General features: G+C 52.3%; 1 protein-coding gene across 1 annotated transcript; it reads left to right on the top strand.

Annotated features, from left to right (window-relative positions):
• Positions 1-4259: 4259 nt before the first annotated feature.
• On the top strand, positions 4260-5348 carry NEUROD1 (neuronal differentiation 1). The gene has a single exon (XM_062578923.1). The coding sequence runs from the start codon at positions 4260-4262 to the stop codon at positions 5346-5348; it is 1089 nt and encodes a 362-aa protein (XP_062434907.1).
• The last annotated feature ends 9196 nt before the right edge of the window (positions 5349-14544 follow it).

The following is a 14544-nucleotide window of genomic DNA, read 5'->3' as shown; positions in this document are numbered from 1 at the left end:
GATTTTATTTAATATGGAAAACTTATTGCAGCCTGAGCCACTACTGGGGATGTGCCAAAAATCGTGTCTGCAGCATGATTTATTACATGAAAATACCACCGAACTAATCAGTGGAGTTACTAATTAATACAAATCTGCATTTTTGCATAAGCAATTAGTGCAAAGAGAGTGCAATGAAAGAGGAAGTTTGACTCATTTAATCTCAGTGTCTATTCAAGCGGAAAGACCCACTAGGGCAAGGCACTAGGATCTACATTTGGATTTTTTTTTCCTTTTGATTAGTTAAAGAACTAAAAGGTCAAATTATCAATATTTAATTCAAATGGAAATGCATTTGTTAAAGAGGAAAGAAAACACTTTATTTAAACAAGGTGGGACTCTGGGGGTAAATGCCTGGATCAAAAATAATTAGATTTTCCAGTTACAACAGCATCTAAATCCCGTCTGATAAGAATCCTTTTTCCTAGTAACAGAGGTGGTTTGACACCAATAGCAAAGACTGCCGATGTTATTTAAACTCTAGCTCAGGCGGTAGCTGGCCTACCAATACAATTTAGACATTTGTTTTAATGGTACGTACTTCTGTGATTTGGGCTTTTTTTTAATCAATTTGAACGATATTTTAAATCTGTTGTGATTTCATAATTGTGTGTACTTGACTAAAGGAGTCATTTAGAAAGCTGATAATTAAACCGTGGTGGTGATGCATTTTCCATTAACTAAATAGAAGTTTACATTTATAGAATTAAAACAACTGCATTTATCTAACGGAGGAAAGCTCAGTAAAATTAATACACGGAGTCCTGCAGGGTAAAAGACATAGCAGAAAAGGCACCTTAATCATTTGCACCGATTTCGAGCCCGGCTGTACACGCATCCTAGAGGGCAGCTTGTAGGCGACCGAGGTGCGCAGCATCCAAACGGGAATTCTGAGGCGCGATTCGATCAATTCCCGGGATCTCTGATCGGAGGCGGCTGGAGCAAAGCTACTATTTCTCGGAGTGTTTCGGGCAGCGGGCGACGGGGCTGCCCGGGGCTGCCCGTCCCGCTCGCCGCGGCCGCGGCGGAGCAAGCGAAGCTCCCCGCGGCCCCGGCCCCAGCACCGGGGCCAGGCAGGGGCGGGCGGCCCCGACGGCGCGGCGCGGCGCCGGGCAGCGGGAGCGCCGGGAGCTTGCCCGGCTTTCGGATGAGGCTCGGGCTTTGTCTGGGCGCCTCGCTGGAGAGGAAGAAAGCAGAAAACGTGAACAACAAACCGGAGGGGCCCCAAAGGCAGCGGGCTGCCGCCGAGGCAGTAAATCACTCCCTAAATTATAAGCGCGGCTTCCTCTCTCCAATAGCTTTAAGCTATTTGGGGAGGCATCCTTTCTTCCTGCACTCTCGCAGGTGCAATATGAATCAATTATCTTAATTAAGATAATGCCGCAAACCCAGGAGATTTCCCCGGGAGCGGATTTCGCGCTCCGGACAACGGTGAGGCGCTTCCGCAGCGCTTCCCCCCGCCCTCGGCGGCCGCGCTCCTCCTCGGCCCCCTCGCCGCCACCCCCCGCCCCCGGGGCACGGGGCACGGGCCGGGGCGCCGCCGGCGCCCGCCGCTCCCCGGCCTGCGGCAGCGGCCGCCCGGCGCGCCGGGAGCGCCGCGGCTCGTGGGGGCGCGTGCGGGACGCGTGCCGCGCCGCGGGGGGACGGAGAGGGCGGGGGTGGGAAGGGAAAAGAAAAGAAAAGAAAAGAAAAGAAAAGAAAAGAAAAGAAAAGAAAAGAAAAGAAAAGAAAAGAAAAGAAAAGAAAAGAAAAGAAAAGAGGAAAAAAGAGGCTAAAGGAAAATAAGGAGAAGCCAAATGAGAAGCCAGATGGAGAAGGAGGAGTCTCTAGGTCAGGGGGGAAAAGAGACGCTTAGAGCGACAAAATGACGAGGCTGGGAGAAGAGGGGAGAGACGGGGAAGGTGGAAACCGGAGCGGCGGAGCCAGGGCGCCGCACGGGCGCGCGGAAGGGGGAGCCGCGGCGAGGGGGCGGCCGCTCCGCGCGCGCCTTGCTGTGCGCGGCCCGACGGCCGCACCGAGGCGCCGCTCGCAGCTGCCCGGACGGCTCCTGCTCGTCCTCCCACGGCCACGCGCGTCTCCCGGCTCTAGCCCACAGGTCGGGCACAACCAGCCGGGCTCCGCGGGCTTTAAGCCCGTCCGTCGGTCTGTCCAGCCGTCGCTGGACAAGGCGGTGACTTTATTTTGTCCTGGAGGAACTGGACGCGCGCAAAGAGAGCGGAGCATCCCGGAGCCCTCACGGCGCGTTTCCGCCGGGAGGCTCCTTCTGGTGCTTTCGGCCCGCGGGTTTCCTCACGGGACTTCCCGGCGGGAGAGCGGCCTCGGGCAGGAACGGGTCCAGACCCGCACTTGGCTCCTCTACAGCCACAGTGAAAATAATCAGTGCTGCTGGCCGCTATTTAATATCCAGAGCCAGGGCAATCTGCACACGCAGAACGGTCAGCTCGGAAATAACAAAACAAAGCGTACGTGGCCGGGCTTCGCATTCGGTTAGAGGCCGGGCAAACCTCTCCCGAGACAGCTCGCGTTCCCCTACCAGCCCGAGGGCTATGCAGGTCACCAACACGACAGAAGCGTTTCACAAAATTTGTCAACCTGGAGAAGTATCTTTCAAACGTGTCTCCGTAGGGCAGAATTACTGCTTTCATATTTAAAACTTCTTGACTCCAAAATAAATGATTTTTTTTTTCCTTTCTGCTGGTTAAATCCACGGATAATGAATGCTTCATTCATACATGTACCAGTAATGAAGCTTCAGATGTTATCACGCAAGTACTTCCTTTTTAAAACGCACCTCTAAAATTTGGCAGTGCTCGCAAACTCTAGCGATCCGTTTAAGGACTTTGAAACACTTGCTCGCAAGCGGGCTTCAAAAACCAGCGCTAGCGCTGGATCGGTCGCGCGTGGACCGCCCGCCGCCAGGAACGGGGCAAAGCAAGCAGCGCTTCCCCCGAGCGGCGGGGCCGGGCGCGCCGGGCCCCCCGCGGCAGCCCCCGACGCGCTCCCCTCGCCTGCGCGCCGCGGCTCCTGCGGGAATGCGGGTGCGCGGCGGCGGGGCTCCGGAAAGTAAAATTGTCCCTTTTCTTCTCTTTTCTCTTCTTTTTTTTTCTTTTTCTTTCTTTTTTTCTTTTCTTTTCTCCTCCCCCCCCCCCAGGAGCCCTCGCCGGGGCCTCGCCCGCCGCCCCCCGCCCAGGACAATGGGAACAATGCGGCACCCGCCGGGCCGGGCCGCGCCGGGCCGCGCCGCGCCGGGCCGGGCCGCCCCCCGCGGCGGGCGCGGGCGCGCGGGCGGGCGCGCGGCGGGCGCGGACGGCGACAGATGGCGGCGGCGCGCGGGCCACAAAGGGCCGGGCGCGCGGCGGCATACGAATGGGCGCGTCACGTGGTGGCCGCCGCCTGACGTGGGCGGCCAGATGGCGCGTGCCGGGCCGGCCGCGGGGGCGGGGCCGGCCGCGGGGGGGCGTGGCCAGGGGGCGTGGCCAGGGGCGGGCGCAGGCGCGCTCGGCGCCGCCGCCGCCCCCCCCCCCGCGCAGCCGCCCCCCCCCGCGCGCCCCCGCCCGCCCCGCTATAAAACCCGGGCGCGCAGCCCTGCGCCCCCAGGAAAAACACGCGAGGCGTCGCGCGGGGAGCGCTGCGGGAGCGGCGGGGGTATGAGCCCGGCGCCGCGCGGGACGCACTGAGACGCCGAGGTAACGGCAGCCCCGCGGCCGCGGGTCTTCGGGGGCCCTCGCGACGTGCGCGCCGGGAGGTGGGAGCGCACCCGCGGGGGGTGCTTCTGTGTGCGCGCGTGTACGTGTGTGCATGCATACCCACGCGTGTGCGTCCGTGCGTGCACCTTGCACCTGCCAGCGCTGCCCGCTGCCCGGCGGTTCGCATTGTTCGCTGCGCCCCGCGCAGAGGCGCTGCGCGGGTCGGCGCGGCCGCGGGGGGCAGAAGCCGCGGCCGGCGCCGCACCTGTTAGCGCGCCGCCGCGCCGGCACCGCGCCGCGGGGAGACGGGTCGGACGCGGCTCTGCCCGCCGGGGCGGCTCGCGCGTGGGCGCACCGGCTCCCCCGCGCGTAATCTGCTTATGTTCCCCGCTGGTACCAGCCAGTTGCATAACGGCTCCGGGGCGCGCGTCAGCTCCCGCGCAGGGCCGGGCCGGGCCGGGCCGGGCGGTCGGGCGCTTCCCGGGGCTGCTGACCCGGCCCTCGTTGTGTCTCCTGTGCCCCCAGCCTCTCACGATGACCAAGTCGTACAGCGAGAGCGGGCTGATGGGCGAGCCCCAGCCGCAGGGCCCCCCGAGCTGGACGGACGAGTGCCTCAGCTCCCAGGACGAGGAGCATGAGGTGGACAAGAAGGAGGAGGATCTCGAGGGCTTGCACGCCGAGGCCGAAGAGGACTCGCTGCGAAACGGCGAGGAGGAGGACGAGGAGGACGACTTGGATGAAGAGGAGGAAGAGGAGGAGGAGGACGACGACGACGACCAGAAGCCCAAAAGGCGAGGTCCCAAGAAGAAGAAGATGACCAAGGCGCGCATGGAGCGGTTCAAGCTGCGGCGCATGAAGGCCAACGCGCGGGAGCGCAACCGCATGCACGGCCTGAACGCGGCCCTGGACAACCTGCGCAAGGTGGTGCCCTGCTACTCCAAGACGCAGAAGCTGTCCAAGATCGAGACGCTGCGCCTGGCCAAGAACTACATCTGGGCGCTCTCCGAGATCCTGCGCTCTGGCAAGAGCCCCGACCTGGTCTCCTTCGTGCAGACGCTCTGCAAGGGCCTGTCGCAGCCCACCACCAACCTGGTGGCCGGCTGCCTGCAGCTCAACCCGCGGACTTTCCTGCCCGAGCAGAGCCCCGACGTGCCGCCCCACATGCCGCCGGCCGGCGCCTCCTTCCCGGCGCACCCGTACCCCTACCAGTCGCCGGGGCTGCCCAGCCCGCCCTACGGCACCATGGACAGCTCCCACCTCTTCCACGCCAAGGCGCCGCCGGGCTTCGGCGCCGCCCTCGAGCCCTTCTTCGAGGGCGGCCTGGGCGAGTGCGCCAGCCCCGCCTTCGACGGCCCGCTCAGCCCGCCCCTCAGCGTCAGCGGCAACTTCGCCTTCAAGCACGAGCCCGCCGCCGACTTCGACAAGGGCTTCGCCTTCAGCGTGCACTACCCCGCCGCCGCCGCCGCCCTGGCCGCCCCCGCGCACGGGCCCGTCTTCGCCGGCGCCGCCGCCGCCGCCCGCTGCGAGCTGCCCGTCGAGGGGCTGCTGCCCTACGAGGGCCACCCGCACCCGCACCACGAGCGCGGCCTGGGCGCCCCGCTCCACGCCATCTTCCACGACTGAGCGCCGCCGCCTTGCTGGCAGCGGGCAGCCCCGCTGCCGAGAAGTGCAAATACCCGGGGCCGCGAGGGACGCGCCGCCGCCGCCGCCGCTGCCGTCGGGAGGCGCGGGAGCCCCCTCCGCCCGCCCGCCCGCCCTCCTCGGCCCCCTCCGCTAGTGTTTTCCGACAGCTCCTTGAGGCTACGCTGCGGGTCTGGCGCCGGGGCGCTCAGACCGCGCTCATCTTCTGATCGGGATAACAAAAATCACGAGCAATAATTAGGATCTATGCAATTTTTAAACTCGCAATGGGCCAATTACAAAATATATATAAAATCTATATTTTTCAACCAACGTTTTACTACTTGTTACCTTTCCCATGCTGAATTATTTTGTTGTGATTTTGTACAGAATTTTTAATGACTTTTTATAATGTGAATTTCCTATTTTAAACCATGCAGCTTCATCAATTTTTATACATATTGGAAAGGTAGAATTATATCTAATTTATACGAAATAATTTAACTAATTTAAACCAGCAGAAAAGTGCTTAGAAAAGTTATGTTGCCTTAGCACTTGTTTCCTTTCAAATAGTTTTAAAAATGCACAATCCGGGCAATTTCTTTCCCATGAAGGTCTTTTCCTTTTTTCTTCCTCCTCTTTTTTTTTTTTTCTTATGCCCTACAACAAGAACCAGATCCCTAGGTCTTGAGAAGATATAAGAACGAAAGACTTATTTTCTATTAAAACATATCAGTTCAACACATTACTTGCACAAACTTGTATATAAATATTATAAGCAAATGCCAACACCCCTTTTAAATCAAAAGCTGCTTGACTATCACATACAATTTGCACTGTTTCTTTTTAGTCTTTGAACCCCTTTGCATTCCATGATTTTTTTTTTTTTTTTGAAGAGAACTTGAAGATGTTAATGTTTCCAGACAATATAAATGCATGACTTTATACATATTCACACAATCCGTGGTTGTCATATACTCATATTATAAATCGGAGCCTAAAACCAATCAGGTTGTAAAAGTTGGGCTATATACCTATTGTAGTCGATTAGTACAGTAGCTTAAAACAAATTCAAACCATTTAATCCGTAATTAGAACAATAGCTATTGCATGTACAATGCAGTCCAGAATAAGTGCTGTTTGAAATGTAATGCTGGTTCAACTGGAATCAATCTGTACTGTAATTTTGTTTGTAATCCTGTATATTATGATGTAATGCACACTGGGATTTTAGAAAACATCTATCCTTTTGCAACAACATAGTATTGAACATTTGGTCGAATGTTGCATTTCTCCTTAAATGTGATTTTTTTTTTCTTAGTGTAAGTAATTCCTATGGGATTATTGTTTTATTCGGATAGCTCATGGAAGGTGCAACACATTATTTGTAGAATAAAATTTGGGCTAAAAAGAAAAGGGCGCGGATTCCTTGCTTGTCTTGGGGTGGGCGAGCGGCTTCGCCCGTCCGCTTGCGGCGGCCCCGGCGCCGCGCAGCACCGGCCGAGGCAGGCGGGAGCCGGGTCGCACCTCCTGCTCCGAGGGTTTCCCGCTCGGCTGCGAGCTCGGACTTCTGCAGCGCCCCGGGACCCGCCGGGCGCTCTGCAGCCGCCGAGGCGCGGGGGGCGCGCCGCCGCCGCGTACCTGCCTGCCTGCGGGACCCCCCCCCTCCACCCTGCGCGCACCGCGGCTCCCCGCGCGGCGCCGGGCGCGCAGCCTGTTTCCCTCCCGTGCGCCGTGGGCACCGCGGCCGCCCCTGCGGGAGCGCAGTTCCCCGCGTGACCGGGCGCGGCCGTCAACAGGTCTTTCGCCGGCGGTGGGAAAGCAGCGCGGGGCCGCCGCGTCCCGCGTGGACGCGCGCACGCAGCGCAGCGCGGAGGTACTTCGTGAACTGCCTCCGTTCGGCAGAAAACGAGCAGGCTCCTCTGCGGGCGAGGGCGTTTTCCACGGGAAATCGAGCCCTTAACTGCTATTTCCAAAGGTGTTTGTAGCTACAGAAACGCAACGCGATAGTGCTGAACGCCTGCATTTGCTTTGCAGCGTCCTTACTGCCAGTCTTTTGTGCTAAGAACACGCCGAAAATTAATTGCGAGCCTGGCTGATCCATTCTGCAGCAGCTCGCTGTCATTTTTTCCCGAGCCTGCAGCTCCGCAATCCAAAATTGTTGCTGAATCTAAAAAGGGAGCGAGCAAAGACAACTCTTCGAGCACCTGATTAACCTTCTCTAGTCGGCGGCGATATAGCTACCTACCCCCTAGGTAACCTAAGGAGGGGAAACGAGTGCCGAGTTTCAGGACGAGAGCGAAAGGGCTGACCCAGGCTTGCTTGCCTTTGGGTTGTGCGCCTTCTCCCGAAACGTAAGGATTCTTCTAGTCAGTCAAGGGGCAACTCACATGCCACCATCTTTTATTCAAAGGCAGGCACAGATGTTCCTTCTGCAGGGGAGGTTTTAATTTATGAAAATGATATTTTTTATGCATGAATGCACTCTGCATAACACACAGTACTTCCATCTGATGAGAGAAATACCACAGAACCAGTGCCAATGTCAGGAACATATTCTGCAAATTTAGTCGCTTAAATGTTTAATGAATATTTGGAAGGCATTTCCAAACCACAAGAAACCTTTTCAATTACCTTTCCCTTTTCACGGTTAATAACAAAATCCAACTCCTCTAGCCAATGCAATTTACTTAAAAGATCCAGCTAGGCTCTCTGAATATTTGCTACCACAGTACTTAAGAGGAAATAATATTTTAATGTTATGAGCAATGTAATAAAGAAAATTAATTAGGCATTTTGGTAACTAGAGGCTCCATTTTACAAATCACTTGTGAATTTTGTTATTTCAATTAGTTTAGCTCCCCCCCTTATAATATATTGGAGTTCTTTTTTTATTTGCTGCTGCTTCTTATGCCTCTGTTCTATTTATTTTTTCTTACTGTTAATAATAGCAGGCCAAATCCTGAAATCTGTATGCACAACTCCCACAGGAAGGTCTATCAAGGGCTCTTTGAAAGGAAAGAATTACTCACACTGTTCCTCTCTTATGAACATATCACTAATTAACTTAGGCTATAGTGGGATTATCTAACTTTCTCATGTGGACGAGACCGTGGGGTTGAGTCATACCCTCGCAAATGCTGGGTAATCCCAAAGAGGCCTACAACTTTATTTTTATGGCTCTTAGTGACCAGTGGCTTTTCTCCTTCATACATTATTTATCTGACAGCACAAATCATTCTACCACTGGTGTGTGCTTGGGAAGCCACCTGTAAAATCCCTGCAGGAACAACACACAAGGGATCATTGTGGCTGGAAGCTTTCCCCTTCCCCGTTTTCTGAAGCAGCAGGAGAGGACCTGGAGGTTATTGACATACTGCCTTCAACGCATGGAGGCCCCTGGTAGGGCAGAGAGGTCTGTAAACAAGGAACAGACTGGGGTGTAGCCAGGAGACATCAGAGAGAGACCAATATCTCAGGTTTTGCCTAACCTGAATGAAAAAGGTGCTTCAGTCCAATAACTATAGTAGTACTCCCTGAGGGAATAAGGGCAGTAGCTTCGAGGAGGATGGAGATACCTGAAGTTACAAGAAAACAACATAGAGTTACCTCCTCCAGAAGCTAATGTTCCAGAATCTTAATAAACTAATATCAATAAGCAATATATAACCTCAGAGGTAATAGGAATTAACATAAATAATTCTAAACTAGTTTTGTGAGCAAGTAAAACAAGTCTTTTCTATCATCCACAATGCTAAAAAAAATCTTTCAGTTATTTCAACATTGATTCATGGATAAGAATTGGATCTAGTATTGTTTTAAGAATTGTTTTTGACATTTTCAAACATAAAGTATCTCCCTTTTTAAAAGAAAAGATTATTAACAAGGCAGCACTCCTGTACAAAGAAGAACCTATCAAGTTGTTTTTAAAATGAGAGAGTTAAATGCCACTTCTCTTGTTTACATATACAATGTCTAAAGTCAAAATCTCTCAGTTCTTACTCATTCAGGAAGAACTCTCGCAGCAATCAAAACTTGGAGTTTTGCCTGCTGAAGCAGCAGGGAAAATATGCAGAAATTGGTCATTGTTTTTATTCACCAAGACGAGTTGTGTAGTAATTATTTCAGAAATCATAAATGGTCTGCACTCATTCCTTAGCTGAAAATCCCGTATTACAAGAAGTCTGGAAAAACACAGTACATTAATTCATATTGAAACAGTGAGTTGAAGATCTGCAAATAGACTGTTCTTTAAATATGTACATAAGTGTTTTTTAAATAATTCATATATGTATTTAACCAAACGTCAGAAGCTATGCAATACAAAATTAAATCTGACAATGCTCTCAGAGCATTCTCTTAAGTATTTAGGTTGCCTACAGGGTATGTAAAACACAGAATATCAGTCCTGATTTCCAGTTCCTAGCTTGTAGTAGTTGGTAGCACAGAGTTAACTGCATTTTATATGAAACAAAATAGAAGCAATTACGACCTATGCTATTTACCAACATTTTGGTGACAGAACAAGAGAAAACAAGGGTCATATTCAATTATCTTTAAAAAATTATCTTAAAATCATTATCTTAAAAAGATAACATATTAACTTCTTCATTCATTTCTTCTTCATAAAGAATAAAGTGATCCTCCCATCAACACATTCTCATTTTATATTCTTTTCCATTATCACATCTTTCTCTTCTGTTTTGATTAAGATCTCTTTCAACTCCTATTTCTCTTAAGAATAACTTTAACCTTGAGTTTCAGGCTTCATTTTTTTTTTTATTTTCATTTTTATTCCTGCATAATCCTTTAATTTCTTCTTATTCTTCTTTTTGGAGACATTTCTCTCAAACCTGTATTTGTCCATCTCCACAACTTCGGGCTTTCTTCTCCTTCTTTGCTCTTTGCTCTTTCTTTCTTTCTGATGTTTTCCTTCTCCTTTTCAGACATGTTTATTATTATTAATACCCTCTTCTAAATATTATTTCTGTCATTTTTTTCTTCAGAATAATTAACTTATGGCTGCATTCACTTCATAAAAAGCTTGGTGTTCTGCTTCATATCGTTTCTTTAAGTCAAGGAAAAAGAACTCAACAAAGACAAATATTGATAGTTACGAAAATAATATATTCTTCTCTGGAGTAACAATGAAAGAAGAGAAAATGCTTAGAAGGGCTAATATTATGGGACTGAAAAGCTGCAGCATAACTAACCGCACACTAAATCTTCATTGTATAAGCAGACACTGCAGCCAGAAAAACATACAAGCCACAGATATGCTGCCAAATTCAAAATTCAGATTCCTCTAGAAGTAAAACTCTATTAGCCTGTGATACAGTCCCACTACCAGAAATGTCCAGCTGCATCCTCCAGATTGGTCAAAGCGTTTTCTCTTCACAGCACCCTCTATTCTCTTCTTAATTCCCATTCCTTAATTTCAGCCTTCTGTTATCCATGGGGACTGACCTTCCAGTTCCTCAGCATTCACCTGATGGCATTTTTCTGTTTAATTCCTTGAAGGAGAGGATTTATTTTCCAATAGTATGCTTTACCTCCTTACTCTCCTCCAGTAACTACTGGCTCTACCTTTCTCACTTCCTCTTCCTTCCAGGAGGTTATCCTGGTTCCTCTCAATCTTCAAAAGGTTCTCCTAAGGAAAGATTTCTGAGACTCCCGCTACTTCCTGGCATCTACAGATCCAGGGACCACTTCCTTCCTCAGACAAGGAATACAGGCAATTGGGAGAGATTAGGTTGCCCCCCAGGTTCCTGCTACTTCTTGCAGGGCCCAGGGCATGGTGCGCCTCTCCTGAAAGGTCAGCTGCTCAAGGCCAGCACCCTGACGTACCACCGGGTCTCTTCCTCCTCGGACTGCTGAGGAGTACCTCTAGGCAGCTGTGGGGAAGACACCTCTCCTCCTTCACTCAAAGCTGCATTTAGGCTGAAGATCTTGCTTTTGATGTTTGTGACATTGTAGCCGTGCCTGTGCCTGGCCATCACCCTGGTTCACCCACCACCCAGACCATGACCTTCTGATTTGGCATCCAGGCCCTTGGACCTGCCTCATCACTACGGATTTGTCCAGCCATCGGGACTCCTAGCTGGATGTGGTGACCACACCAGCCCTGCTCTGCTCCCCTTGCTCCCCTTTGCCCAGAGCCCCGCTGGCCTCATGCTGGCCTCAGCTCCTGCTCAACTCCACTTTCGGGGCAGCCTGCCCTTGCAGTTCCTTGACCCCACTCCTCCTTCCTCCCTGGCTGTCAGGACCCTAACAGGCTGAGTTTTGCCACCTGCCCTTTGAGGAACAGCCAGGAGCATGTACAGCCCCTCTTCCAGGGAAGTCCTGTGGGTGGAGGCTTCAGACACCAGTCTGCAAAATGGTTAGGATATTTTACTGCTAGACTATTCTGCATTTTCTTCCAATTCAGTGTAACATAATCTGTAAACTATGATATTAATTAAAGAAATCCCTGAAACTGAGAAACTGAAAGCTGATAGCCTTGCATAGAATAGTATTTTTCCAGGAAAACAGGTATCTGTTTCATAGAAATGATTGTGATAATGGAGTACTTGTAAACAGCAGCAAACCCAGAGTGAAGAGAACCATACATCCCTGAAATGATCTTTTGTTATTATACAAGATTTCCTTGCTATTACTATTTCATGTTTTAATATACTACATTTTTGTATCTTGTCAGTTATTGGTTTAATATTCCCTTCAAGTAGCATCCATAAAATTGTATTACAACTTTTACTGACATCAGTTGAAAGGTATTACAAGTCTCCTGGGAACTGTAATATTCTTTCAACGATGACACTGATAGTAGTATCATTTTATGATTTTAAGACAGTTATTGGCTTATCCTTTCCTTTACCTTATGAGAAATAATCTGGTATCAATATAATATATATGTAGATTGCGTAGGCTAATAAATGGTCTCAGAAAAGACTATAGTGGTTTTTAAAGAGTGCAGAGCCGCAGAGCTGATTCAACCATTTTCTGTTGAATATTGTGCTTTATCTTCTAGTTAATGATTTAACTTTCCTTTTGAATGACATCAGTGAAAACACATTAAAGCTCACTGATGTCAAAGAACTGATAGAAGCTTAATTGGTTCACCTACTGTTGTAGTCATCAGAATATTAAATTGGTAAGGCAAGTATGTTTGCCTTACGTTTTTTTTCTGCCTCATCACTCATTTCTCTTCAGGTGAAAACACTTTTTTTTTTTGTACAAAACTTTCATATTTTGTACATAATTTCAATTGTTTATTCTTTCCCATTATTCTGCAGTCTTTACCTTCCAGTAAAGGGCATCTATGGGACAAAGAATATTAGCACAAAAAAAAAAAAAAAAAAAAAAAAAAAAAAAAAAAAAAGGCCAGAAGACCATTACCAGTTTTAAGGGAGCAGAAGTATTGTGATCATGTTATGATTTAGAAGCACTGTTTCTCCCTTGTTAATAAACCTACTTTAAGCAGGCCTTAGTTAGTTAGTATTTTATCCATTTCATGTTGAATTCCAAGAGATACATTCTTTGTAACACCTTAAAGACTAACAACAATCTATTAATAGCAACAGTGTTGTCACCGGGGTGAACCTCTCAAGCAGCATGAAAGAGGAGAAAAATTCTCCACAAAAGGTAAGTAACTACAAATAAAACAGAGAATACTTTCACTCTCAAAATATTTTTCCATTATAATAAATACTTGATTTTCAAAAGGCACCGGAAGAGGCAAATTTGCCAGAATTACATCTCGTTAGAGCTGAATCAATAATTTGATGTAAATTCCAAAACACTTAAAGTTTGGCTATTTCCCAGATATTCAGAGCATCAGCTAAGTGATAAGCAACTCGAGTATTAAAAGGCTGTAACCGTAGTGACTTCCTAAACTTCTTAAGACCGTCTCCTCAGCTATGTCACGAGCAGCTGGGTGCGGACTCCTGCGGGACGACCAGAGAAGGCCCCTCGGTGGTCACTGGGTGGGGGCCGCCCTGGGGACTCCAGCCGGCTCGCTGAGCGGTGGTGGGTCGCCCCGGGTGCCCGTGACCGCCGCACAAAGCCTTGCAGGTTTTCACGTTGAACTCTGAATCGCAGTTCGTGTTACCATCCGTGAAAGGCAGTACGTTTTTATTAGTTTATTTCCTAGAGGCGCACAGCGTTTATTATAAACACACACGGCCAGACGATAAAATTACCGAACTATCTGCTTGGAAATGTCTTTTCCACGCAGCCTGAAGTCACCATGAAATCACACGACTCAGAACTACCCCCCCAGCCCACTGCTTTCTTACAGGTTAAGCCCTTAGCGGCTGGGAGGCGCCTTACAGGTCGCCGCGGGTGAAGCAGCCCCGCACGGCACGCACCGCGGGGACGGCCCACGCGAGCCTCCGGCTCGGCCCGCGGCCACGCCGCCGCCGCCGCGGGACTCTCCTCGGGTGCGCGGTGCCACTCGGCTTCGCGGTGCGAAGCTCAGCACAGCCGCACGTCAGCACCGAGCCCGAGGCGAGCTTGGCGGTGGCCCGAGCCCCCAGCGCCCAGGGCTGCTGTGGCGCCGGCCCCCGAGCGGGCCCCCGAGGCCAGCCGGCAGCAGCGCGGACGGCAGCGCAGCACCAGCCGCACACGCGCCCCGTGCGGCTCCAGCCGCGCGCCGCTCCGCCCTCGGCAGCGAGGAAGGCGGGCGCTGCACCCGCCGGCCACCGCAGGCGGCCCCGCTCCCGCCCCGGCCCGGCCCGGCCCGGCCCGGCCCGCCAGGCCCCGCTCCCGCCGCAGGCCGCGCTCGGGCCGCGGCCCCGCCCGCCGTTTCCCGGGCAACGGCGGGCCGCGGGGCGGGGCGGGGCGGGGCGCGGCGGGCCGGGCCGGGCCGGGGCGGGGCGGGGCCGGGCGGGCGGGCGCTGCCTTGGCAGCCGCCGGGACGCCGCGAGCGCCGGCCGCAGCCCGCGCGGCGGCGGCGGCGCCATGCTGGGTGCCAGGGGGCCCTTCCTGCGCGGCCGGCCCGGGCGCTCCGTGGGCCCCGCCGGCGGCCGCGCAGGGCAGGGGGGCGCCCGCCCGGCCGCGCCCGCCGCCGCCGCGCCGTCCCCGTCCCCCTCCTCCTCCTCCTCCGCCTCCTCCGCGGCGGCGGCGGCGGGGCCCGAGGCGCGCGGGCGGCCGCGGCGGGGGCGTGTGGGCCCGCCGGGCAGGACGGCCGCGGCGGGGGAGC

The sequence above is a fragment of the Rhea pennata genome, chromosome 6, assembly GCF_028389875.1.
Source record: "Rhea pennata isolate bPtePen1 chromosome 6, bPtePen1.pri, whole genome shotgun sequence".
Classification (NCBI taxonomy): Eukaryota; Metazoa; Chordata; class Aves; order Rheiformes; family Rheidae; genus Rhea; species Rhea pennata.
Note: the sequence above shows the minus strand (reverse complement) of the source record. Positions and strands in the feature narration are given on the sequence as shown.

Bases quoted from the DNA above. Each gene is read 5' to 3' on its own strand.
- NEUROD1 (XM_062578923.1), top strand. From the start codon at position 4,260: ATGACCAAGTCGTACAGCGAGAGCGGGCTGATGGGCGAGCCCCAGCCG.